Here is a 24,184-nt window from a genome sequence, read left to right on the forward strand (position 1 = left end):
AAACCAGTTCTGGCCGGTGTTGCTTCTTTCTCGAAGCGCAATAGGTCCGGAGCTGCTCGAACGTCTTTGATCACATGGTAGGCAGCTGCCGAATAGGAGCGCTGCAAAGAGAGGCTGGCCGATGGCGCGGATTTTAAAGGCTACTCACGCTACTCCGGGCAACGGCCGCGCATGCGTACAGGAGGGTCCCTCGTGGAAGCTGCTGTAGAGAGCCCCTCCTGCGTTTTACGGAAGCGTGGCATCGGCGCAGAAGCAGCAGAAGCACCCTAGCGGACGCGTGATGACGTATGCGCTGTGTGAGACCTTGGGGAACGGAGCCGTCGCCAATCCCCCTCCCATCTGACAACGGCATGCGCTAGAAGTATTGCGGCCCGGCAGCGTGGGCTGCCCGGAGAGAACTCGGAGCCGGCACAAAGGCCCGCCCGTTGGCGGGCGTTTGGCGACCGATCGCGCGCACTGAGTTCGCTATATCCGATGTGTAGTTCGTTATAAAAAATACATTTTATATGCATAATGCTAGCGGAAATTCGAATGTTCGATATAAAACATAATTCGCTCTATCCGAGTTCGTTATATTCGGGTTTGACTGTAGATGACAGTCTGAGTCATATTGAATGAATTCGGGATGATTGTGGCATTCGACTTGGTGATATCGCTAAAGAATGCAACACCTCAATGGGCCTGAGGCACAATATGGTTTTCGAGCAACTGGGCTATAAAAATACATTCATTTCAAGCTCTTCACCAAGGAATTTATGCAGATTTCTTCTGTTATGGCATTGACATTTACATACTGTACAACTTTGAAATAAACTTCAGCAGCAAGTGAGCGCCGCGTGGGCCTCCCTCTTTTCACCTGTCCCATGTCCTTGAGTGCTCTCAAGAACTGTAAGGTCCCATTGCTTTCACGACTCTCATGAAAGCCTTTCCAACACAAAGTGATAAGTCAGGCATGAATCCCATATGCAAGCAAGTATCAGGTCTACACGAGGCCTCACCTTTTTTGACTGCCAGCTTCAGGGCACCAAAGACACCAACTGAAAGGTCTGGTTCCTCTTCTAAAATGGGTTCCTTTTCCCGGTCCTAACAAGCAGCAAAACAAGAAAAACAAGAATGTGCACACTGAGCAACCAATTAAGCTCAGATTCCAACACTGGAGTGATTGACAGGAGCATCAATATTGCGTTGCAAATGGGACCATGCAACTGCTTATGCTGCAAGAGCGGAGAGTGCTGAAAAAAGCTGTGGCAATTTAAGAGACAAGGGTCGCATCACTGTGTGTTCTCTGTTAGTTCTGCACGTCACATCATGAGCATGTTTGATCACGGTGACAATGGCACATTATTTATGCTTCTGTCACAGTGGTTCATTAGACCCTCACCACTAGATGACTAGATGTGTCTGACAGGGCCCTGTGCGAGCTCAGCAACTTCAATACTAAACATGGGAAGCTGCGAGTATCAAATATTTACGCTCAGAATGGGCATAAAATGAGTTTGAACTCTCATGTGTAGAGCAGGAATTTTAGGGAACAAGATCACAAACACAGGGTTGTTGCTAAACTGCTTAACAAGTACCAGCCAAGGCCAAAGATGCTGGCTGAAGCACACGTCCGCACTTTAAGCATCTAAAGACTGCTCTGTGCTGTCTAATGCCTGGTATCATCACCACTATACTCCGTTTCATACATCAGGTGCAACTCAGCGAAAGCTACGCAAGTACCGCAAGGAAAAAAAAAGGAGGCATATCACTATGCGCTTGTTTCGTGGCCGAGTGGTTTCTGCAGAAACGGGTTCTATTCCGAGCATACACGTTTACAATAACGTGCTTCGCATGCTTCGACATCTTTGCAGTGTGGATCTTATAGAAAAATCTGCTCCGAAGAGGCAGTCGAGGTTGCTGCGTTGCGCTACGAGGAGGGGACCGCTGGCAGGGTTACGGGGCAGCTAAAATGCGACACGAACGAAAACAACAAACAAAACATACAAATTCACCGAATCTGATCTTTTCTCCCTAAAAAAGGTGCCTTTTATGGAGTTGATGGCAAATGTAAGATTTATTAAGCTTGCAGACAAAGCAACTATTATTTCCTCTCGTCAAGGGCAGGCCCCATTTTTCATCACGGATGCGGGAAGCGCAAACAAGAGCTCTAGCTTTGGCAGTGTTGCACTTGATGTATGAAACGGAGTATACCCTACTGTGAATAGTGCAATGAAGCAATGAAGCGGTGCCACATCTGCTGGCACACAGCAAAACCGAATGGTCTGAATTTCATTTTTACTGCATCAATAAGATTTAACATTCTGTACAGTCCCTCGCCTGCCATCTCAAGATTCTCTTTCACTAGGATTTTAGTGAACTGGAGTAACAACCTCAGCGATATCCGTAACAACAAACACACATTTGCTGAATGGCAGCTGAGTTGCATCATTCTAATGGTCAATAAACCTCCCCATGTAACAAGTGCAAAGGCACCCATACGCTCACCACCACCAACCAAGAATCTTGTCCAACCTTTTTTTCTTGTGCCATCACTTTCACACTAAAAAAAGAAGAAATCCCACCGGAGTAGATTTGAACTGGGTACTCGAGTTCATTTTTTTTTCGCAACAGCTTCTTAATTAAGCGAGGTGCTTGACGGAAGAGTCAATTTAGTGCCTGAGATGGACTGTAAACAGAACTGCAAAGCATAAATGCGGAAACTGAACAAAAGAGACATAACTGTCATGTTCTATTGCATATACAGAGAAACTGCATACACAAAAACATCGGTGAATGCAAGAATAACTACCAAAAAGAAGGAAATCGTTCAAATTTCAAGTTCCATTCATAAAAGGTTCACAGTAGTTCAATTTCTAGATGCTTTACCCCCATGAATGTTTCCTCTTTCTGTAGATTTGGTTTGGTTTATGAAATTTAACATCCCAAGCCTCTTTCTCTAGAAACTAATGACAAACAAATCAATGATGGGAACAAAATGTGGAACCTTAATCTCCACTGGTTTTTCTTCAATGTCAACTTCGTTCCAAGCACCCCGATTTGCTGCGTCCGGTTCACCCTGATCTTCAACGTCCTCCTCTATCTCCATGTCCTGCAAAATTAAAAAAAAAATAAAAAAGCCCGGGTCAAAAAACAATGCTATTCCATGTCAGCTGTTGCAGTCTACACTATCATCACACATTCAGCACAGTGCCCTAGCCAGTGCCATGGATTACAGTCGCTGACCGAAAATTCGAACAACTGGTTTTTCGGACATTATTGATTCTTAAAACTCTTCATGGCACTGCGGCATGCTCTATAGGACTAATAAATGTATAAGAGCACCGCAAGTGATTCCTCGATTTTTTAGGCCCCATTCACATTCGCCGCAGCATCGCTGTCAGCAGTCAAGCCTCCACATAATATGTATAGTGGAACGTCACTGATTCAGACTTCAAGGAGGCTAAAAATTAGATCAAATAATGCAAAATTCAAGCTAGAAAGAAGCCTATTAGATGCGGAGCTAATATTCTTCGTGGGTTCACTCGTACTGTGAGCTCATACTGTTTCCCGCTGCCAGAACTTGCATAGTCAAAGTTTGCGGAACTCAGCTGCACCGAGTCCCTTATTCCCAAATACAGAAAAAATTTCATCAATTCGACCTTCAAGGGACTATAAAAAATATTTGAATTATCGAATTGCCCTAAAAGTCTGAAAAAACCCTTTGCATCACAGTAATTTTATCTAACAAACACTTCAAATATTGTCCATAGATTTGAGATGAAAGCTGTGCGAAAACTATTTTAAGCGATTTCGTCAAATGCTTTGATTTACACACTGCCCAGAATTCTACGAAATTATCCGAAATCGTGAGTGCCTCCGCGGCCCTTTGCGCAGTGCGATGCGGTAGCAATGATGCATCTCCACAGATGGTCCCATCGTGTTTTGAAGATGCTTCACTACACAGACTATGACGGCTATGCAGTGACGCAGATCAGCGAACTGTCAGTGGCAGGTTTGCTTTCGTATCTGGACTTCATCTAAGCCAAAGTGTTTGTCTGCGATGTGCCGACAGCAATAGAACTATTGAACGCTGGTTGTCGCCTGCCACTAACCCTGCGCGGAGAGACAGTCAAGCATCAGAAAGGGCACAAAACCCCACCATACAGGCAATGAGAAGTTTGTGCAAACTGCTTTTCTCTAAAACATTTCTTTCCTGAATATTTTTGCTGTCCCTAGCGAGTCCGAAAGGTTGGTCATCGATTAGGTAAGAAAGGAAGGATATGACTTTGAATCACGTACCAGGAGTTCCTCGGCTTCTTCGTCGCGGTTTCCAGACATGCCATACGTAGGGATGTCGCCAAGAGTTCGGCAAAATTCTGCCGTCGAGTTCAGGATAATTGCTTTGGAGGAGTTTGCATTGTCTTTGCCCTCTTCTTGGTCACGAGCCAATTTCACAGATTCAGCTATCTGTAGTGAGAAATTAATGATGCATCCACAGATTTGAGCAGCTACTCAAGGGTATGAATTTTACAGCATTATTTTCGGCAAGCGAAGTACCAAACTTCTTGTATTGATCCAGGAAACTTGGAAGTCAGTGTAATGTGCCTATGAAATCCCCAAAACTGCAATGAGGCTCCAACGTGGGCATAGAAAAGCTGCACAACTTTCTTTCCCCACAGCCACATTGCTTCACATAACTGATCATACTAGTTATTACTGCCACTGAGAAGAAAAAATGCTAATATAAATGGGTCTTTCACTTTGTCAACCAATATGGTCTCACTCTGCCAAACCGAGACGTCCTCACTACCTTAGCCACGCCAGCAATGAAATTCAAGAGTCCTAGTCTACCAGCAGACCCAGACGCAGTCCCCAAACTGGGACAAACGTTTCTTCAACTGCAATAAAAATAACCTCAGAATATAGAGATTTGATCTGTAATAGCCACACAACAGTGCTCTGGTGGATGCCAATTCCATGTACTCCCTGGTTAGATTAGCTGCAGAAGAAAGTACCACGAATACAAATATATATATATATTAGCTGTAGAAGAAAGTACCACGAATACAAATATATATATATATATATATAACAAGAATGTAACAAGGTTAACCAGTCAGCTTTGGAAAAGCATTCCCCCACCTTCTGGAAGGAGCTGCCCTCAACCTGGCGCAGCCGTCGAGCTTTGGTTAGCGCTGCTTCCAAAGACTGCTCGGCATCATCATCTTCAACTGCCACGCCAGTCAAGTCTTCATCGGGTCCGACCATATCTAACAAGAGGAGGAGCATAACAGCATGAGTGAACCAGGTAGCATACCCCACGGCTCACATTTCACAGATCTTACTACGGTGTTCATGACAGACTACTGTCCACTAAATCTGAGACTACGACTCCAAAACTATAGCACATACCTTCCGTTATCATAACTTAGAATTGCTCCCACATGTGAAAATGAGCAAGAAGCACTAGAACAGAACCTGAATTAATTATCTGACAACTTGTGAAAAAGGCTGCAGCCAAACAACCTCATACGCTAGCTGCTCATACACGACTTCAGGCAATAACAAAATGCAATACAAAATCTAATCTCAACTTGAGGAGGGTCAAATTTTTTTTTCATAGGAGTTCGAATTGAAGGAAGCCCGAATAGGCACCCCTTAATACACGTGACGATGATGATATGGGACCACAATGCCAGTTTAAATAACCAAAAAGTTCAAATCGGGTGAATACAACTTGATGGAATTATACTATTCTAGAGCAATATATGCAACTTTGTAAGAAAAATATCAGATTTCCTTTTTCAGGTTACATTAACACATAACCCACTAAAGCCTCTACATGAATATAGTGCTATCCAATCACTTTTTTGCATTATGAATGCTGTTATCGTGGCTGAAATTGTGGTGATCGTGCTCTTTACAATCACTTACACATAGCTCAGCAGAGCATATAATTATTTACTTCCAAGTGTAAAATTATTATATGTGGTTCAAGCACTTTTACAAATGCAGCGGGAACTGCAGGTCTGCTCACCTTCCTCTTCAGGAGGTTTTGTAGGGTCATCGAAAAAGTGCTGACTTTGAGGATTCACAAAGACTGGCTCAGTAAAATCAGGCCGCCGCCTGCAAATAACAGAAAAGTATACAGCACTCTGCGTTGCCTTGTCTGCTCGTGAAACAAACTTGGCTACATAATATATATGCATAAGCAAACAGAAAGACAGTGAGAAGTGCAAAGACACAAGAGTTGGCAAACAGAACTGTAAAGTCACAGAGAGGGAAATTTTGAAGCAGCTTTTTACGACGACCACATACATGGGCGCACATGACTGCAAACGTGGGTGCAAAAGAGGCACTTGTCGCCCTCCTCACCCCTCCCCCACAAAGGCACACCAGCCCTCGCTACCGCCCCCTTCTTCCCAAGCCTCCTTCCCCTTCCCAGAACAGGTCGAACCTGTGTGTAAGTCACAGCTGTTCACTGGGTAAGCAAAATGAAAATGCACTAAGCACCCTTTCATAAGAGTGCGAGAAAAAGACATCAGTGGTAGCTACCGAGCATAAGACTTGCTCGATCTCTTGGAAGCTTGTTGCCTTCCCGGTTTGCCTTTAGGAATTAGCTCCTAGCCTTTGTTTTCCTTCATTGCATGCGCCGTCCATAGCAGTACAGACCTTAGCAGCATGCAGATATGCCGTGGCACAATTAGCGGAGCAGCATGCTTGGTTTGACGAGAGCCGAGCACGTTGGTTTGCTTAGCAACTTGGCAGCGTGCCAAGGCGATAAGGAATTGGATGGGAGCTTAGTGTGTTCCTGAAGAATTAGCCCTTTTGACACCAGTACTAAAGCTAAACCACATTTGGTGGAGGTGCCGGGGTCGAACTCTGGTCGCCCGGCTCAGTAGTCAAACGCCCTAACCATTGAGCCAGACCTCCAAGCCATATGTGACTGGCTTATTGAATGCATGGTAACTGTGACAAGAGGTGGGTCACACCTACCCTACCAGCAGATTACCACAGCCAACTAGCCCAGTAATAGTACACTTAAGTAACCACTTCTATAAAGAGCATGGAATGGTTAAAAAAATTTTTACACTGCCTATAAAAATTCTTGCCTCACTGCTACCCCCATCACACTCCTGGTGATCTTCAAATGACGATTGCAGTCCTGTTAATGTGTGCTGCCAATGCACAGAACTGCAAGAAGTGTTTTATGGCCATGCTCCACAGCACCCAGCTGCTTTGAAATTTGCTTGCATTCTAAACTGCACCAGAAACCATAGCCTTAGAAAGCATAAATATTGCTCACATACAAACGGCACAAGGGGAGATCTGTCTTCACAACCGACTGAGCATCAGCTAAGGACCTGCTCTGCCGTGAACACCAGTCATAAAGAGTGAGCAGCTGCTTTGTAACAGCCATTTCTAGCCATGGATGAAAGCCTCTGGCACTGTTGAGAATCGTTTTTTTGTCTAGCCCAGCAAGGACCAGAAGGCATGCAACAATCAATCGCCCACAATCAGTATAATATCCTTGAACAATGTGTGCCCATTCATTTTGGCTGGCGTCTTGAGCAAGCCACAAGCACAATTTTGTTGGTTGTTAAAAAAAAACACATACAGCCTAGCCTACACCAAGTAGCAAAGCACAGACGACCAATGCGACCAATGCAGCAGAGTGTGCGTTAGCATTAGTGTTGCCCTTAGACGGAGGAGCTGCTGCTGCTACTGACGGGCTCAGAATGTGCGAGCAGGTGGTGTGATCCAGTCCTTTAATAATCACCATGTGACACACCACAGCCCCACTTCACCCTCCCAGTCCAATCAAGCAATCTCAGTGTGAGACGCTGGACCCACTCTCCAATCTCCTCCAACCATCACCCATCACTTCACACACTCTCTCTGTGCCACTCTTCCCCCCTCTCTTTTCCACCTATTCTCTGTCTTCCCCCACTTATAAAGTGAAATGAAAGTTTCCCTCTGCCACCTGCCAACCGAGGCTTGAGACAGGAAAGTGGATTGTTCCAACATGGGGGTTCAAGGCTAACACATTGAAAACAAGTACAGTGGTGCAGCAGACAATAGCACACAATATACCGTGATCCGTGGTCCCTCTTGTTATCTTCATGGCCTGGAAGAGGAGCGAGGTCATCTGCACTGAAAGCCTCACGCTTGCGCGTTTTCCTCACTTTCTTCTTGGGCTTCTTGAACTTTGCCTGCAAGAAGAGACAAATGCAGCAATGCAAGGAGATTCATGAGAGCCCACACTTTACATACAAAAAGGCATGTGCAACCACACACTTCAGCTGGTTGAGCAGGTGCGCATATTTTGGTAACTTGAATAGCACTTAAAAACTGCAGCCCACTTTCATGCCATCAAACATTCCGGTGAGTCGCGCATCGTAGCTCAAAAAGTCTAAGCAATGAAGGAACCTACTTCCGCTCATTCCAGTTCTTCAGAAACAGGCAATGTCATGAAAGCAATTACATTTCATTTGGCACATGCTTCCTCTTCCTGACTGTACCTACAGTCAGAAATCTCTTGTGAAAAACATACCCCTCTTATGTTGAATATACTAAACATTTTCAAGCGCTCAGTTCCCGTTAATCAGTCAGCTAGGAAAAAATATATAATTAAGAAAACATAGGTACACAAATTCTCTGCCAAAAGAGTAGAGCCCGGTGTTTATTTCTAAGTGGTGCAGGAGCGCTTTTTCTGAAAGTCCCAACGGTTGGAGGGGACAGGAACAAGAATCTTTCCCCCTCATGCAGATTTATACAATATCGGGGATGAATTACAAGTCACATGGTGCAGCTCAGAGGCAAATGCATTGGGACTCAAGCTTCGCTTGGTGAAAGTTAAATTCAAGTCCTCATCCTTAACCCGCTTTGCAACGTGGGAGTAAAATCCGCTCGCTAGAATTCCAGCCCATGTAATTCAAATTTCTTTGCATGGTTCCACAAACGCCTTCAACCAGTCCTTCCTCCCCATTGCCATAGACAAATGGAACATATTTCCCAAAAGCGTAGTTACCAAGTCTAATCCCTCCAAATTCAGGCAGCTACTTTCAAGCTGTCCCACACAGTTCTGGTGTGATCTAAATGCTAACATCGCAGCAGCTGAAGTTTCATCAACCTCACAACGAAACTAGAGCATTCAACACAATACTGGAGAAAAACAATTGGCTCAGAATAAAAGGCAACACTACGTACCACCTCATCAGGGGTGAAGTACTCAGTGGCAAGTTGAGGGGCTGGCATGATCAGGCTATCCTAGAAAATCAATCAAAAGACAATCTGAGAAATGCTGCCTGACAAATAAGAGCAAAAAAGGCAAAACAAAAGCAACTGCATGCTATAAAGGAGCATTTTTGAAAACGCCCACAAGAGTCCAGAAGAAAGCCCACAGTTGAAACATTGTGTGTTTCATTAGTATGCAAGTGGACCAAATAATGCCCTGCACAGCAAGATTCATTCACCTGTAACAGTTGTGTCTTGTGTGCAATATACACAAAACCTAAAGGAGTCTTTAAATGCATTTTTATTCAGCCAATACAAGAACATACTTGTGCTGCTTGAAACGAGCGAAATTCAAATGTGTATAACATGATAGACTGGGCACAAAACTGTGCTGCTCAATTTGTATCTCAAGATAACGATTTCAGCAGTACTGTTACTAACATTAAAGCACTACTGATATGGGCTTATTAGGTACACATCAAACAACACTTTTGATCGGAAATGCTTTGTAGAATTTATTATGGTAAAATACAGATAAAGAGAGAAACTTGTTTGCTTCCCCAGAATTCCAGGTGAAGTTGTCATGGCCGTGGGTGGCCAATAAGAAAACGAAAGTAACAACTAGAATATTCCAAGGTGCATTTTTTCAGGCTGTCGAGTGCTATCGCATGCTGGGTTTAACATCCTGAAGCGAACTATGAGCTATGAGGAACGAGGTAGTGGAAGACTCAAGATTGATTCTGACCACCTTAACATGCGCTGACCACGCAACGTGATGTAAATAAATTTAGACTCCTTTCGATTACTACAACTTATAAATCTCAGTAGCCTTCAACGACTTTCATGCATTTCCTTCTAATGCCACTAAATATTTACATTCTGTGTCTCCACTGTAATTAACACGTGACAACTGGCATAGTCATACAGAAAGTAAATTGCATATCTGATCATTTGTATCATGGCCATGTCAATGCCATTACTACTAGAAGTATTATGACTAGCACTGAATCATTATGGCAATACACTACAGCAAAGAACATGTAGCAGATTTTGTGCACATTAGGACATTTTTTACATTCTTTTCAGAGCTTCCTCCACACAGGTCGCCAAAAATGGAAACTCTGCCAACATTTCTCTACTAATAGGGTGTAGGATGCTTAACTACGCATGAGCACATACCAATTGTTTTTGCTTGAGCTTCATCCTCACCATCTCCAGTTCTCGTTCCTTATCTGCCTCCGTGGGACCCACACCTAGAATATGCAAACATGCCACCATATACATGACATCCCCAAAGAAATGCAATGCAATGAGCAAAAAAACTAAGACAGAAGAAAGAAGCTCAAGAATCTGTACAAACTTACCAATGCAGAACTTTTCCCGTTTCACACCTTCAATTTCTTCGTCGTATTTGTACAAAAGAGACTTCTTTTTCACCTGAATGTAAATAAAGAGGTCAGCAAGGTAAGCACAAACAAGAAAGAGTTCACTGACACATGGGCAGAACGTGAAAGCTTTCATATGTTCAAGAGTGCCAGAAATAAAACCTGGAAACCATCTAATTAATTAGCTGTGAAAATGCAATAGCACAAACGCCTCAATGTGATATAGTACCACATAAAAAAAATCCACTGAACAAATATAACACTCAGCAATGCAGAACTTGAGAACAGCAGTAGATGCATTTAAAACATATCCAATCGCACAATAATCACAAAGTCTCAAATGTCGGTGGCGCTTGGCCTTGATTTTGACCAAGCGCAAAATCTAAAACTTGGCCCAGGCTCTGCTTGGCAGGTCCTTCTTATAAGAGCCACGAACCTGCAGACGGAGAACCATGGCACTCGCACTAATCCATGCCTTGCTCTCTGCTTCCACTTTCCTCCTCACACTTTTTATACTCTACCCCTCCGCTTTCCCACTTTCCTTCTCACACTTTTGCTCCACCCTCTACCTACACTTTTGTCCTTATGTCTCCAACGTTCCCTTCTTTCTCACTTTCCTCCTTGCACCCTCTTCACTATCACCATGCTTTCATTCTGCCCTTTGTTCTTTGTTCACTCTGCCAGTTATGCCAACGTTGATGCCAACTCTCAAGTCGGAAACAGCCACTTAAAAGCTGCGCTCTAAAAAGTGAAATTAACAATGATAAGGGCAGCGGCCGTGTCTTTGTTTCCTTTCCTTCATGTTTTGTCCCGTTCCTTGCGCCGTTTTATTTCATTATGCAGTACCAACTAGCCCGGCATCTTGCACTTCTGATAAGGACAAGACAGACTGACTGGGTCCAAGAAATAAGTGGGAGAGGGTAGTTCAGTACAAGTAGCTACTCACTTAGTATTTTAATTACGTTCGCCATTGTGGAACAACTACGCAAAAAAAGAAGACATTGTTATTCCTGCTATTCTAGCCATGGAATACAAGTAACTTTATAAGCAGTGAGCACAAATGTGGGGTACGCACAATTCCGAACTCATCAACTTCGGTGTCGTCGTAAGGCTGGTAGCCTGGCTTGCCCTTGCGGTTTTCTACATTTCGCTCAGCTCTCTCAGCATCTACCAGGTTGACATTTTCAAGCACATCACCACCATCATCCAAGACACCTAGAAAACAGAAAGAATATTTATCAGCTGAGCGCTTCTTTGGGAACTTGTATACGCCAGCAAGCAACATTACAGTGAGACCTAATACTGGATGAATCTAAGAATTTCTGAAGCTCACATTTTTTCAATGGAAATTCGACTGAGTAATTCAAAGAAGCGTCCCACACTCGCTTGGTAAACTTTAATTTCTGGGATGCTAGGAGGTAATGCCAGACCCCGATTTCACCGCAAACTGGTGAAGCAACAGCCCGTTAGAGCCATGAGGTGGCACTGCAGAGCGATGCCGATGCTGCACGTGCAAAGCGCCACAGACCTAGCAGCCCCAGCAAGAATAACAATCTGTGGTACAGGTTGCAGACTGCTGTAGCATGTGCCTGCAAGGAATATGCGCTTCAATATGTTGGAGCCATAGTTTCCTATTTCAAAATAACACACTCTCGGCACTTCGTCAAGACACAACCGAACTGGAAACAGCAAGACATCATTGCATTCCCTTGTGCTTCTCTCCCACCTGGCAGCAGTCATGGCAGCATCTAGCAGAGACACTGCCTTTGAAGCAGCTTCTACCCCCAGCAGCATCAATCTGTGTACCGCAACACAACCATTCTTGTTCTGTGCCAGCACCAGGTAGAGAGTGCACAATGCTGGCCTGCACTGTTTCTGTATGCCATAATTAAAGGGTTAGGTTACTGGCATTTCTAATTTATTGATATCTTTCGAAACACGACCATCGACATTGATGGGGGGGAGAGGATGCTGGTTTATGCGTGGAGCTGACCTACTTGCTGGGTTTAAGGCACGAAAAAAGAACTATTTACTCTCACACCATGATTTAAGGTAGTTTTTGAACGAGCAGTGAGGATATATGCCCTGTTCCAGTTTCTGGCAGGGATACATAAAAAGAAGTTCATTTGTGCGCAGATCACTTCCGCTAAAGGAAATAAAAACTGTACCACTTAGCTAATTCATTTGCGCTGATGGTCAAATCCTTAAGTATACAGCATGAGAGCAAACTATAGGTAATCTATGAGGCATGCATCACGCCGGAATCCTAGATAAAATGACCGTTCGCAATTTGGTTTGCACTAGTCAGTCGGGCTGCGCATAAGTGCGAAAGGCAAGTTGAAACAGGTTTCATTTTTGAGCTCTACTTGCTCCTGACTGTTGTCCTTTTGAATGCATCACTTGGCATTTATCACTTTGAACTGCACGGTATTGCAATCCCCCAGGAAGCTGTAAAACAATGTGCACAGCAGGGGGAAAGGAAGTAGGGGTTGCAATTGCATTGACTTATACTTGTTGTCAAATATTTTTCTGGCCCAGCAAGAGCTACAGGGAGGGATGTCGATGTTTGTGAGACAACATACGAAAATCACAGTGTGTGTCTAAAAACTTTGCGAGCACTGCAAGACCTGAAATGGAGAAATGCGAAAGCATGTGCATTGGCTGCTCTTTAGTAGTTCCTAGAGTGTCATGACTAAGCCCTTTCGAAAGTCATGACTAAGCACTAGTCATGATTGACTTACACAAGTCATGGACTCCATAGTCATTCATGCACACTGGACCTCCTATCTGAGTCGCTTATGACTATAAGTCATGACTAAACTATAATGACTCACATGCCCCCTATATGTTCCCTCCATCCGTTAGACAACTAGCTTATGAAACATACATCCACCCTAAAATAGAATATGCCTCAGCAATATGGAACCCCCACCCGGCCTACTTGACCCAGTCGCTCGAAGCCATCCAGAATTGTGCAGTACGCTTCATAACTTCCTAGTAGCATTCAGCTCGACACAGTGTTACTAACTTGAAATCATCTCTCGGCCTTCAACCCTTAGCATTCCGTCGGAAACTTGCGATCATTTGTCTTTTACATAAATTATATTTCAACCTTCCTGCACTCCGAGAAAACTTATTACATGCTCCTTCCCGCTCATCTCGCCGCTTATTTAACTCCCGTAGCATACAACGTTTGCATGGTTCTACAAACGCCTTCAACCAATCCTTCCTCCCCATCGCCATAGAAGAATGGAACATATTTCCCGAAAGTGTAGTTACCGAGTCTAATCTCTCCAAATTTGGGCAGCTACTAATTGATCATTTCGACCTGCCACAGAAACGTTTTTTGCGCTCCATTATTAGCAAAGCGATTTGCGTGCACTGTTGCATCAACGTCTATTTTTCTGTATTTCATCTTTTTGCCTTTTGCTTACTATAGTTGATTTTACCACATATCGTTATTTTGTTATGCTTTGCTACATGATTATCCATATTTAGTGTGCACTGTCTCAATTGCCTGACTTTTGTTCTTTCCTTAACATTATTTTTCACCCAATTTGTCAATGTTATACATCTTTGTATTCTTTTCCTTTGTTTTTATGCTAATGTATGGCCCTTAAGGGGGGACACGGCTCTTTGGCACCGAAAATCGGCCTGAAAATCGGATTTTCAATTTTTTCATTTTCGTATTCCTCGCACCATTCCGCATCTGCACGCAAATTTTCATCCTTATACCCCGCGTATTTATGAAGTTATAGCGATTAAAAAATGCAGTACCACACCCACTGCCCTTTAAATTGTGGACAAACGACACCCAATTTCGATCGCCCGGCGCATGAGAACTACGCGCTCCACCGCGGCGATTTTGGTCTCGTTCGAAAGCGCGCGCTTTCGGCTTATTTTTTCTTTCGGAAAGCAACCTTGTGCACTCCGCCTTCCCCATAAAAAACAAACAAAAAGATAGCATGCAGCGCGCGCTACTATTGGCCGGTTAAGGCACGTGATCAAAATGGCGTCGTTTGGTTGGTTCCGGCAAGCTAGCCCTGAAATGCGGACTCCCAGTGACGCCATTTTGTCTTTCTGCCGACCACGCTAGTGCAACGCGAGAGTCATGCCAGGCGCGAAGAAGTACCGCTCTTTGCACAAGTTCGGGCGAAAGCAACCAAAGAAACGCGTTAAGAATGCGACTTCGTTGCATACTGTGCAAGAAGCAAGTGCCAGTGCTGCGGGATTGTGTGACGATCACGTTGCGGGCGGCGACGCTTCTCCGATTCCGCTGGACAACGGCGCCGTTCTTCGTGCCGACTGCAGTCGTGTACGTATTGATACCGCGCCTGTCACTAACAGTGACATAACTCAAGTGAGTGCCCGTGAGCAGGCTACGCTTGATAGACTGGTATCGACGCCGGCGACGGCACGAAAGACCGCGCTGTTCGCCGATGCAAGTGGTGCGTCCGCAGAGTCAGATGCGGACGGAACAGCCTCCTATGCGGTAATTGACCTCAGCATTGTGAATATCCTCCTGGATGCCGTGCGGTGCAAAACGTGTCGTGGATGCGTGCGTTTAATTACCAGCGACCGGAGCTATGGCCTCGCCGTAAAACTGATCGTGCTGTGCGACAACTGCGGTGAGATTGCGGCCGAGTGGAACTCGCGGAGGGTTGACGGCGAGAAAAGGTGCAATCCTTTTGAGCTGAATATTCTGGCTAGTCGAGCAATGCTGTCGACCTGTAACGGCCAGACAGCAATGAACGATATCTTTTCGGCGATGGGGTTGTCGCGGCGCGGGATGCACAACAAGACGTTTCAACGGCATCTGAAGAACACACTGCAACCCGCTGCTACCCGAGCCGCCACGACCGCTATGGCACAAGCCGCGCAGGCAGTGGCAAAGGTCTACGATGACTTGTGTTTTGGGCATAGGGGGAACATTGCCGTGTGCTACGACGGCACATGGATGACGCGCGGACACTCATCACATATAGGCGTCGGTGCCGTGGTGGAACTCTTCACTGGTTACGTGCTTGATTATGTGGTGTTGTCAAACTTTTGTCTGGGCTGCGAAATTGGTCCCAAGCCAAACACTGACGGCTACGAACTTTGGAAATCACGCCACCAGTGCCAAAAAAACACCAACTCCAAGGCTGGTCAAATGGAAGTAGAGGCTGGCAAAATTCTGTTTGAAAGATCTCTGCAGCGCCACAACATGCGCTACACAACCATGCTATGCGATGGGGACAGTCGCACGTTCAGTGCTCTTAAAGATGCTGCAATCTATGGCTAGATTGAAATAGTCAAAGAGGACTGCATAAATCACGTGCACAAGCGTATGGGAGCAGCTTTGCACAACCTCTTGCAGAGACACAAGGGTGCAGGGAAGCAAAGTCTTGGCGGCAGAGGAAGGCTGACAGCTGATCTAGTTGACAAGCTGGCAATATATTATGGCCGAGCGCTTCGATCAAATGTAGGTGATGTGGATGCCATGCAGCGAGCTGTGATGGCGACATATTACCACATCACATCTACTGATGACTGCCCCAAACACAGTTTGTGTCCTACCGGTGAGAAGTCATGGTGCCGCCACAACGCTGCAAAGGCAAAAGAGGAGCCTGCACCAAAGCACAATTACAGTCTGCCAAGAGATGTGGCTGATGCTCTTTTGCCTGTTTATAGTCGTTTATCAGAGAAGAGCCTGCTGCAGAGGTGCATTCGGGGGAAGACCCAGAACTCGAACGAAAGCTTCCACTCGGTCATCTGGACCTTGATCCACAAAGAGCGGCACTCATCACTGTTTGCTGTGGAAGCAGCCACAGCAGAAGCTGTGCTGCGCTTCAATGCCGGCTGCAAGCATACAGCAGCAGCAATTCTGCAAGAATGCAGTACAAATGTGACAGCAACTGGGTCCAGGAGAGCTGAAGAAAAGGACTTGCACCGTAGCGTACGTTCTGCAAAGAAGCGGGCGGCTTCGCTTGGCGTTGCTAAAACAGAAAAAAGAAAACACCGCGACAGCATGCACCCCGACTATGCTCCTGGTGCATTTTAATAGCATGAGGTCTTTGGGGTTGCCCTTCCTGATTAAATGCCGTGAGGCTTGAGTGCTTCCGACAATCCCCCAATTTTGGTAGTGTTGCATTTTTTAAAGATCAATATCTCTGGTCCTGTTCTTGCTATTGCTTTAAAAATTTTTTTTCTAGAAAGGGAATCCTGCGAGTCTCATGAAACCAAGGTAAATGCAGTGACGACAAAAGAAAATTTGCTGAGAAGGTTATGTTGTCTTCGGTACCCAAATGGAATTTTCCTTTCAAGCGTTTCCTATTGCGTAACTTTGGCTCAAATTGGCATAGGCCATTAATTTTCGCTTCAGATCACTTTCCACCTGTTTCTGATCTTGTTGACATATCAATCATTGACATAATTTACACCTACATGCTGTGAAGTGTTTTTTCCTCGTTTTCTCAAAACTGCAATTTTGAGGGTGCTGCAATTTTGGAGGAGAGATATCTCTTAGTCTATTTGTGCTATAGCTCTCATTCTTGTCTTGTTAGAAAGAGAAAACCTTCGACAGTGCCGTAGGACAAAAATATGTACAGTTATTATGCGGCAACATTTACAGAATTAATTATCAATCTTAGGTGCCAACCTGGGCTTTTATTCATAAAATTTTGACTTATTGTAACTTTGGTTCAAATTCTTCTACCACGTTAATTCATGACTAGCGGCACTCTATGATCCTTCTAGATCACTCTGGCAGGGCTATTCTCCTCATGCCATAAAGTGTTTAGTAATTAACTCACCTCCAAATGAAGAACATGAATTAGGTAATATTTTGAAAGCTATTTCATCTACAAGAAAACTAATCAGATATTTGAAATCAGCATGCAAAAGTACATTAATGGTGCAAGTTTCAGTCAGATCCACCCATAAATAAGGAAAAAAGTTTTAAGAGGGGTGTCCCCCCTTAAGGCACCGTTGTCCCCCCCCCCCCCTATGTAATGTCCCTGATAGGGATCCTTAAGGAATAATAAATCTGATGATGATGATGACGACAACATTTATATACCACTTGTCATTACATACACATTCATGACTACCAGCCTCATCTTAATGTGATGTCATACATCGCATGTTACATTTTGCTTTCACGTTTTGCAGACACATTTTCGCAAACATACCCAAGTAAGGCTTTCACCTTAATAAAGGTACCATGTTCCTGCAACAAACTCTTTTTCCTAGGTCCAATTTTTTTTGCTGCACTCAGTTAATTATAACATTTTTCGTGGTCCCAAAGACTTCGAATTAACTAGATTTTACTGTATATTGCTGTCTTTCCATTATCAAGCGAGAAACCTCTCAGGGTGTACAACATTGGTGAAGACATTTTCATGATTACCTTGATCCTTCAGCGTCAAAATGACTGTCTGACCTTCCTTGAACCGCTCTACACCATGAAGAACTTCAAGGCCTTTGAGGTGTTTGGCTGTGTAATCCTATGTGAGAAAAAAATATGTGCGCTTAGTTCAGACAATTTCAACCAGCTGATTCGTTGATAAACAGTTGAACGTACCTTAGCAGGTCTCAGCTCTTCTTCCACAAGCTTTCCAACACCAAATTCTTCGTCCATCTCTTCCAAAAGCTTGGCCTGTAGTAACAAAAAGGACAAATTGTCTTTTACACAAAATGTATACTTCTGCACTTCAATCAAAATTAAATTTAAATGTTGCAGTACAGATGGCAGTGAATGTCTAATGAAGTCAAACTCTACCCCAGTCTCCTTTGAACATTATAAATCGGTAACATAATTTTACACAGTGCTAGGCAATGCAGAGCAATGTAAAGAAAGATATTTAACCTTGCATAATATTATGAGAGAATGACCCATTCCAGGATGACATTTTTGCAGCCCTAAGGTCCTATCCATTTAGCTCCCTGCTTTGCATGTTTGTATGTCCAGCTACTAACTCCATTTTTTCCTTATCACAAAGGCTGATAACTTAGACGGTGCCTATACACATTTTCACGGCCCTCAGAGACATCGGTTTGTCTGGGTTGTGAAGCGGGTGCAGGGGAGATTATCCTCAGCTTTTCCCTGCACTATGAGCACAGCCCAGTCTCCAACACAGCAGCGCCAATGATCAAGTTTTGAAAAGGTTTACACATTCAGTAGTAACTTTGCATCTAAAGCAGTTTTAAACATTAACAAAAGATTCCATCTGTTTTAGTAATGAAATATCAGCAAAATGCAATCATGAAGATGAACTTTAACGACATAGAGTACTATATCCTAATCAACCTGTTACCATCTCACTTCATTCTCATTTGCATACACTGCAAAACAAGTTCCTATCATCGTCAGTCACTATTTGGTAAAATCAGTGGAAACAGAAAAGCAGCCGCTGAAGCCATCACTTGAAGACCTGCTCACCCGCTTTTCAGCCTTTTCTTTTTCTTCCTGAAGCTTGCGGCTTTTCCTAACCCATGCCAAGGCATCATCATCTTCTTCTTCCGTGTCGCCCAATCTCTTGACCTCTCTGAAATGGGACACACCTTGGATGTCAGACAGCACCCCACACTGACATGAAGGAAAAGGCATTATTTGACATTTTCCCTCTTGGCCACAGTGGATATGAAATAGCACAATGTGACTGATAAAAAAAAAGAGAATACTGACAGTTACCCTTTCATCTGAAATTATAACTTTAGACTCAATTTAGCACAAACTGGCAAAAACTGCATGAACTGTTTTAGAGAGCACAAAAACACATCCACAAAGCAAAAAATAAGCTGTGCCATCTGGTGCAGTTTACGGGATGTGGTAAAACTCCAATTAAATAAAGTGAAAATTAGCTGTGCAAGTTGATTAAGTTCAATAATCGTCACATGCAGAAATTATGTGGCTCTAGAGCTGTTAGCAGTCGAGTAGCGCGTAACAGTTTTATTCCTCAATATGAAAAATCTGTGCAGTTAAGCTGCCACAAATCAAAGCTTGACTAACATAGAAACTTTGCTGTGAAATACCAAGAATTTAAAGGGACAGAACACTGTCCAAAATATGTCATGAGATTATGGTGGAGATTAAAAGATCTTGCCTCATATAATACAGATCGAGCACTACAATATGAAAGAAAAGCGGCTTTAAAATTTTAATTCAGATAAAAATAACAGAGGCGCTATCTAGTGAAGAAGCCCTATTACTTTCAGTGTAGTACCCCACGTGACTACATGTCAGCAAAATATCGCTGGTTTTCATAACTGCACACTGTTCATTTCTCTTCCAGGAGTGCTTGTCATAATTTATTATATTTTGCGCTCTCTCCAGTGCATCCTTAAATAATGTCGATTACTGTCTGACAAGTGAAATTTATATTTGTTTTCGGTACGTCTTTTTTGTCGACCCCAGTCGTCATAGCGGTAGCTGCTCTCATGGTTTCCAGCATCGAACTAAATAAAAATGGGTGCATGCACTGATCGAAAAATTCTCGGTAAAAATTTTCTACAGCATCTCAACCAAAACCGTTATGGAATCTAACATTTTAGACATCAATCTTTCCATTGCGGCAAAAAAAATTTGAGACCAAAATTTCAGTGTTCTGTCCCTTTAAGCCTCCTCATACCATACTAGCCTAGCCAGAATGTAGGTAACTGCACTCACCTATACTTTTCGGTGATTTTTCTCTTCTCCCTGTTGGCAGTAATCTTCTCTCTAAGTTTTTGTGCCATCACCTTTTCCTGCATATTCTCCGTCTTGACAAAGACCTCTTTACGCTTCTCGCCTTCATCCTCATTGGAATCACCAGGCGGCACATCTCCAAGACCTTGCAACACAAAAACATATTCTCACACAAACATTTCACAGAAACCGACAGCCAGATTCGATGAAAATAAAGTGAAATGAAAAAAAAAAAAAAAAAAAAAAAAAAAAAGCTGACGACAATGAGACAGAACCAATTTGTAACATTGCTGTGTCTGTCTCAATGCTCTTTCGCTGGTTTCTATTTCAGGCCAACAGGAGCAAACAAAAACAAAGAAAAAAGACAATAAATGAGATGCATGCACCATATGCATGCCAAAGTCACTTTTCTGCACCGTGCTGCATGACTGTGTTATCATCTATGTCAGGTGCTGCAAAATTGCAAAATCCGTCAACACGGCCGCCATAATCTTTGGCTCCTCTCGTTCTCACTCTCTCACCGCCACTGTGCTGTCAGTGACTAAAGCGACACACGACACTGACAAAGTGTGCACGTGCGCTGAGTAGACGCTACATAGGTGCACCAGCAAGGCCACAGTGCCCTGCACCTCTTACCCCATCATGTGAAAGGCCATAAAGGCCCCTTTTAACCAAGCCTTACAAACATGCATGTGTGGCCTACGAGTATTGTTTCTAACTCTGGGCACAAGGGGTGGGTTCAATTCCCATCTCACCCTTCCATGTGAAAGAAGCTGCCCAATTTGGAAGTTTTTAACTCGACCAGTCATTTGGTTTACTGACATCCCAAAAACTGCTGATCAATCAGTTCCCAGCCATGTTACTTGCCAACCATTACACATTACAGAGGCATGACCATGATTTTTTAAGGCAGCGAGATTCCAAGCAACTGACAACGCTGCCGACGCTGCTGGAGAATATTTGTTTCACATGGCAGTACCGCTCACATTTTAAAAACATATATATAACAACACATTTATCAGTACAATGTCTGCTCTTATTCTAGGTCTGCCGCAGCCCACCCTTCATGATGCAGTCTTGACTGCAATCAGTAAAAAAATCCCATCAGTTGATATGTTTCCCTCTGCAACAGCCTCTTACACTGAGCCCAACTTTAAAAGCAAGGTGATTCACAAATTTCACAATGAGAGTAGCAAAGAAAGAAACAAGTGCGAAATCTCACCCGGTATTCCACCTCCATCAACCTGCAGTGGCTTCAGCCCAAGTTTCGCTCGCAGCTTGCTGAGAAGTGTAAAAAAGAAAATGACATGAACCATGTGATACACGACTCTTCCAGGGATAGTAGGTGGTGTCAAAACAAAAATAAGCAACTTACTTGGTCTCGTCAATGCTGAGAGAAGACCTCTCCTGGTTTCCGCTATCACCTGAAGAAACACATGGCATATAGTAAGGATGGCTGAATCTTGGAGAGTTCATCACTCACTATGCAGAAAATGCAGGCGAAACGAAACAAATATTCGTTATTGATAAAATTAACGAACTCATTTTTAACTACAACCTTAGCTTAAGCTTTGATTACAATGCCTATTACGACAAGGTAGAGTATAGAACACAGAACAACGATGACTGCTCGGCAGTACCTACAACTTTAAAGCATTCAGGATATTGCACTTCCTCACAAGCGTAAAGTATCATGCAGGTGCAGGAGGAAGATACTGTATCCTCTTGCTGAAACAACTTTAGATGTGTTCTTTATATTGCACAGATAAAACAGCAAGTTTAAAAGAACTGACAGAGTACAGCTCGCTACCACGAGTTGCCATGATGTGAAATGATGTGGGCGGAGTGGTTACCACGAAAACTGTATTTCGGTTATCGAAAAACGTTGGTTTATCGATGTTTTCAAACAATGCCCTCAATACTACTCAGCTGCAAGGTTTCTGTTCGCCGAATGACCGCACTTAACCCAATGTAAGACAAGCGCACAGAGTTGCACTAAAGGTTTTTAGCACCTACATGATCCAAAAATAACTAATCCATGCCAAACTTGCAGCGGGGCTATGACAAGTGATATTACTTCCCTAAACATTACATGTTTTTCAGCGTAGTTGTCATCGTTACAGCTTCCCACGTACTACGCTTGGAATTGGACGAAGATCTTCAGGAAACAGACAGACACCTATTATTGAAGCACATTGTGAAACATCAAAGAAAACGCTTACATATCAAAAGAATGGACATACCGGCAAGTCGCAGTAGATTTCAAGCAATCAGAGCCGTGTTTAAAACACCGCTTATGTACTCACTTTCCGATCCACTCGGCTCAGGCTTGATTCGAGGCGAGACATCGCGTTCTTCTTTGACCCGGACTTTTTCAACGGGCTGCTCATCATCGTCGACGGTACCGCGGTTGCGCTTTCTGTCGCGGTGTCGATGTTTTTCCTTGGTGCCATCGCGCTCCCTTGATTTAGAACGCGAACGACGCGACTTTTTCTTTTCCTTGCTCTTATCCTTGTCCCGTTCCCTTTCACGATCCTTGTCCTTGTGCTTCTTGGAAGAACCCATAACGCCTTTATTACGATTCGTTCAGAATCAACACGAACTCAGCACAGAGAGAGAGAGACTGGCTTCACGAAGACGACGAGAATACGTTTGCCACCATTTTTTCTCATCGATTGGATTTTGGATTGGATTGGATCTGTGACTAACGATGCCTATGCAAAGTGACCATCGTGCTTCTGCTGAGCTAATGAGCATAGAGTTTCTTTTTTGGCTTGCATATACTTTTAGAACATTTAGTGCTTTTAGGTCTTTGCCTTTCTCATTTTAAAACCCAACTTCAAGCCATCCCTATGCCTTCCCTAGCTAAGCCGGACCTGGTGCTGTATTTAAGCACAAATATGGTGCTCACAGAAGCTTATGGGGCACTATGTATTTGACTGAATAATCCCCATATGGGCCTTCACTATATATAGTACTGGAGAATGGCAGGTTATCACTGAAATAAAGATGCTCTCAAGAGTAGAAATGCTTGTGGCGTTCAAACCGATGCATTCTAAATTAGCTCGACCTGTCGCTTCTGCAGTTAAATAGCATATTAAATCACGTCATTTGGTATTGTTGGGCCCATCTACCTACCCATGCAGAGAATTAAATCATGCTTGATCCCTCGCTTGATACGTATAGTTCAGTAAAGGCTAGCGACGACCCGAACATAATCTCGAGCCATGGCATGGGCCTGCGTCACCCGGCAGAGAGAGAGAGAAATAGACTTTATCTGGCGACAAATCAAATACCTATAGTGATCTATATAGTGATCTGCATGCTGGTATCGGATGGGCTGCATCCACATTCCTTAACCCCACCTTTTCTTTATACACGAGGAGTATCATCTGATCTCAATTTCTGTCGCCGCAAGATAGCTATACGTACATTGTTTTTACCTTTTACCTTTATTATACACCTTTTATTTCGATTGTTGTGTTGATATACTTTGTGTCAAACCAGGCAATGAATAAATAAACAAAAGGTTCCCAGGGTAGTTAAGTTGACGCAGAACATTTGGACGCAGAAGGATTGTAAAATATATCTTCATGGATTGGCAACGTTACACTCGGCTCTCACGTTCATATGGTGTTCCTTTAATTAGTAGTAGTGTGACTGTGAGTGAGTGAGTGAGTGAGTGAGTGAGTGAGTGAGTGAGTGAGTGAGTGAGTGAGTGAGTGAGTGAGTGAGTGAGTGAGTGAGTGAGTGAGTGAGTGAGCGAGTGAGTGAGTGAGTGAGTGAGTGAGTGTTCGTTTCAGCTTCAAGAAAACTGCCGCCCAACAGGATTTTTGCGTGTTTAATTGAGGCAAACTAACTAGCGAGGAAATTGCAAATTTTTTCTTTTAATATTTTGCCGCACTCACTGTAT

The 24,184-nt window shown here is 43.7% G+C and overlaps 1 protein-coding gene across 1 annotated transcript in view; it reads right to left on the reverse strand.

The window, feature by feature from the left end:
* The window catches only part of LOC146175588 (U4/U6.U5 tri-snRNP-associated protein 1), a 33,570-nt gene extending 10,611 nt beyond the window's left edge, over nt 1-22,959 (reverse strand). Inside the window, exons 1-17 of the mRNA XM_084581987.1 lie at nt 22,578-22,959; nt 21,647-21,695; nt 21,494-21,552; nt 20,254-20,416; nt 19,027-19,132; nt 18,169-18,243; nt 17,995-18,091; nt 11,680-11,819; nt 10,584-10,656; nt 10,399-10,472; nt 9,193-9,252; nt 8,077-8,195; nt 6,020-6,108; nt 5,125-5,252; nt 4,282-4,449; nt 2,987-3,091; nt 999-1,083 (exon numbers count right to left, since the gene is read on the reverse strand). Of these exons, the coding sequence (XP_084438113.1) occupies nt 999-1,083; nt 2,987-3,091; nt 4,282-4,449; nt 5,125-5,252; nt 6,020-6,108; nt 8,077-8,195; nt 9,193-9,252; nt 10,399-10,472; nt 10,584-10,656; nt 11,680-11,819; nt 17,995-18,091; nt 18,169-18,243; nt 19,027-19,132; nt 20,254-20,416; nt 21,494-21,552; nt 21,647-21,695; nt 22,578-22,836 (1,849 nt within the window). The 5' untranslated portion in view covers nt 22,837-22,959. The remainder of the gene's footprint in view (nt 1-998; nt 1,084-2,986; nt 3,092-4,281; nt 4,450-5,124; nt 5,253-6,019; nt 6,109-8,076; nt 8,196-9,192; nt 9,253-10,398; nt 10,473-10,583; nt 10,657-11,679; nt 11,820-17,994; nt 18,092-18,168; nt 18,244-19,026; nt 19,133-20,253; nt 20,417-21,493; nt 21,553-21,646; nt 21,696-22,577) is intronic.
* Between the last annotated feature and the right edge of the window lie 1,225 nt (nt 22,960-24,184).

This window comes from Amblyomma maculatum, chromosome 10, assembly GCF_055883805.1.
Source record: "Amblyomma maculatum isolate TAMU_Amacu chromosome 10, ASM5588380v1, whole genome shotgun sequence".
Taxonomy (NCBI): domain Eukaryota; kingdom Metazoa; phylum Arthropoda; class Arachnida; order Ixodida; family Ixodidae; genus Amblyomma; species Amblyomma maculatum.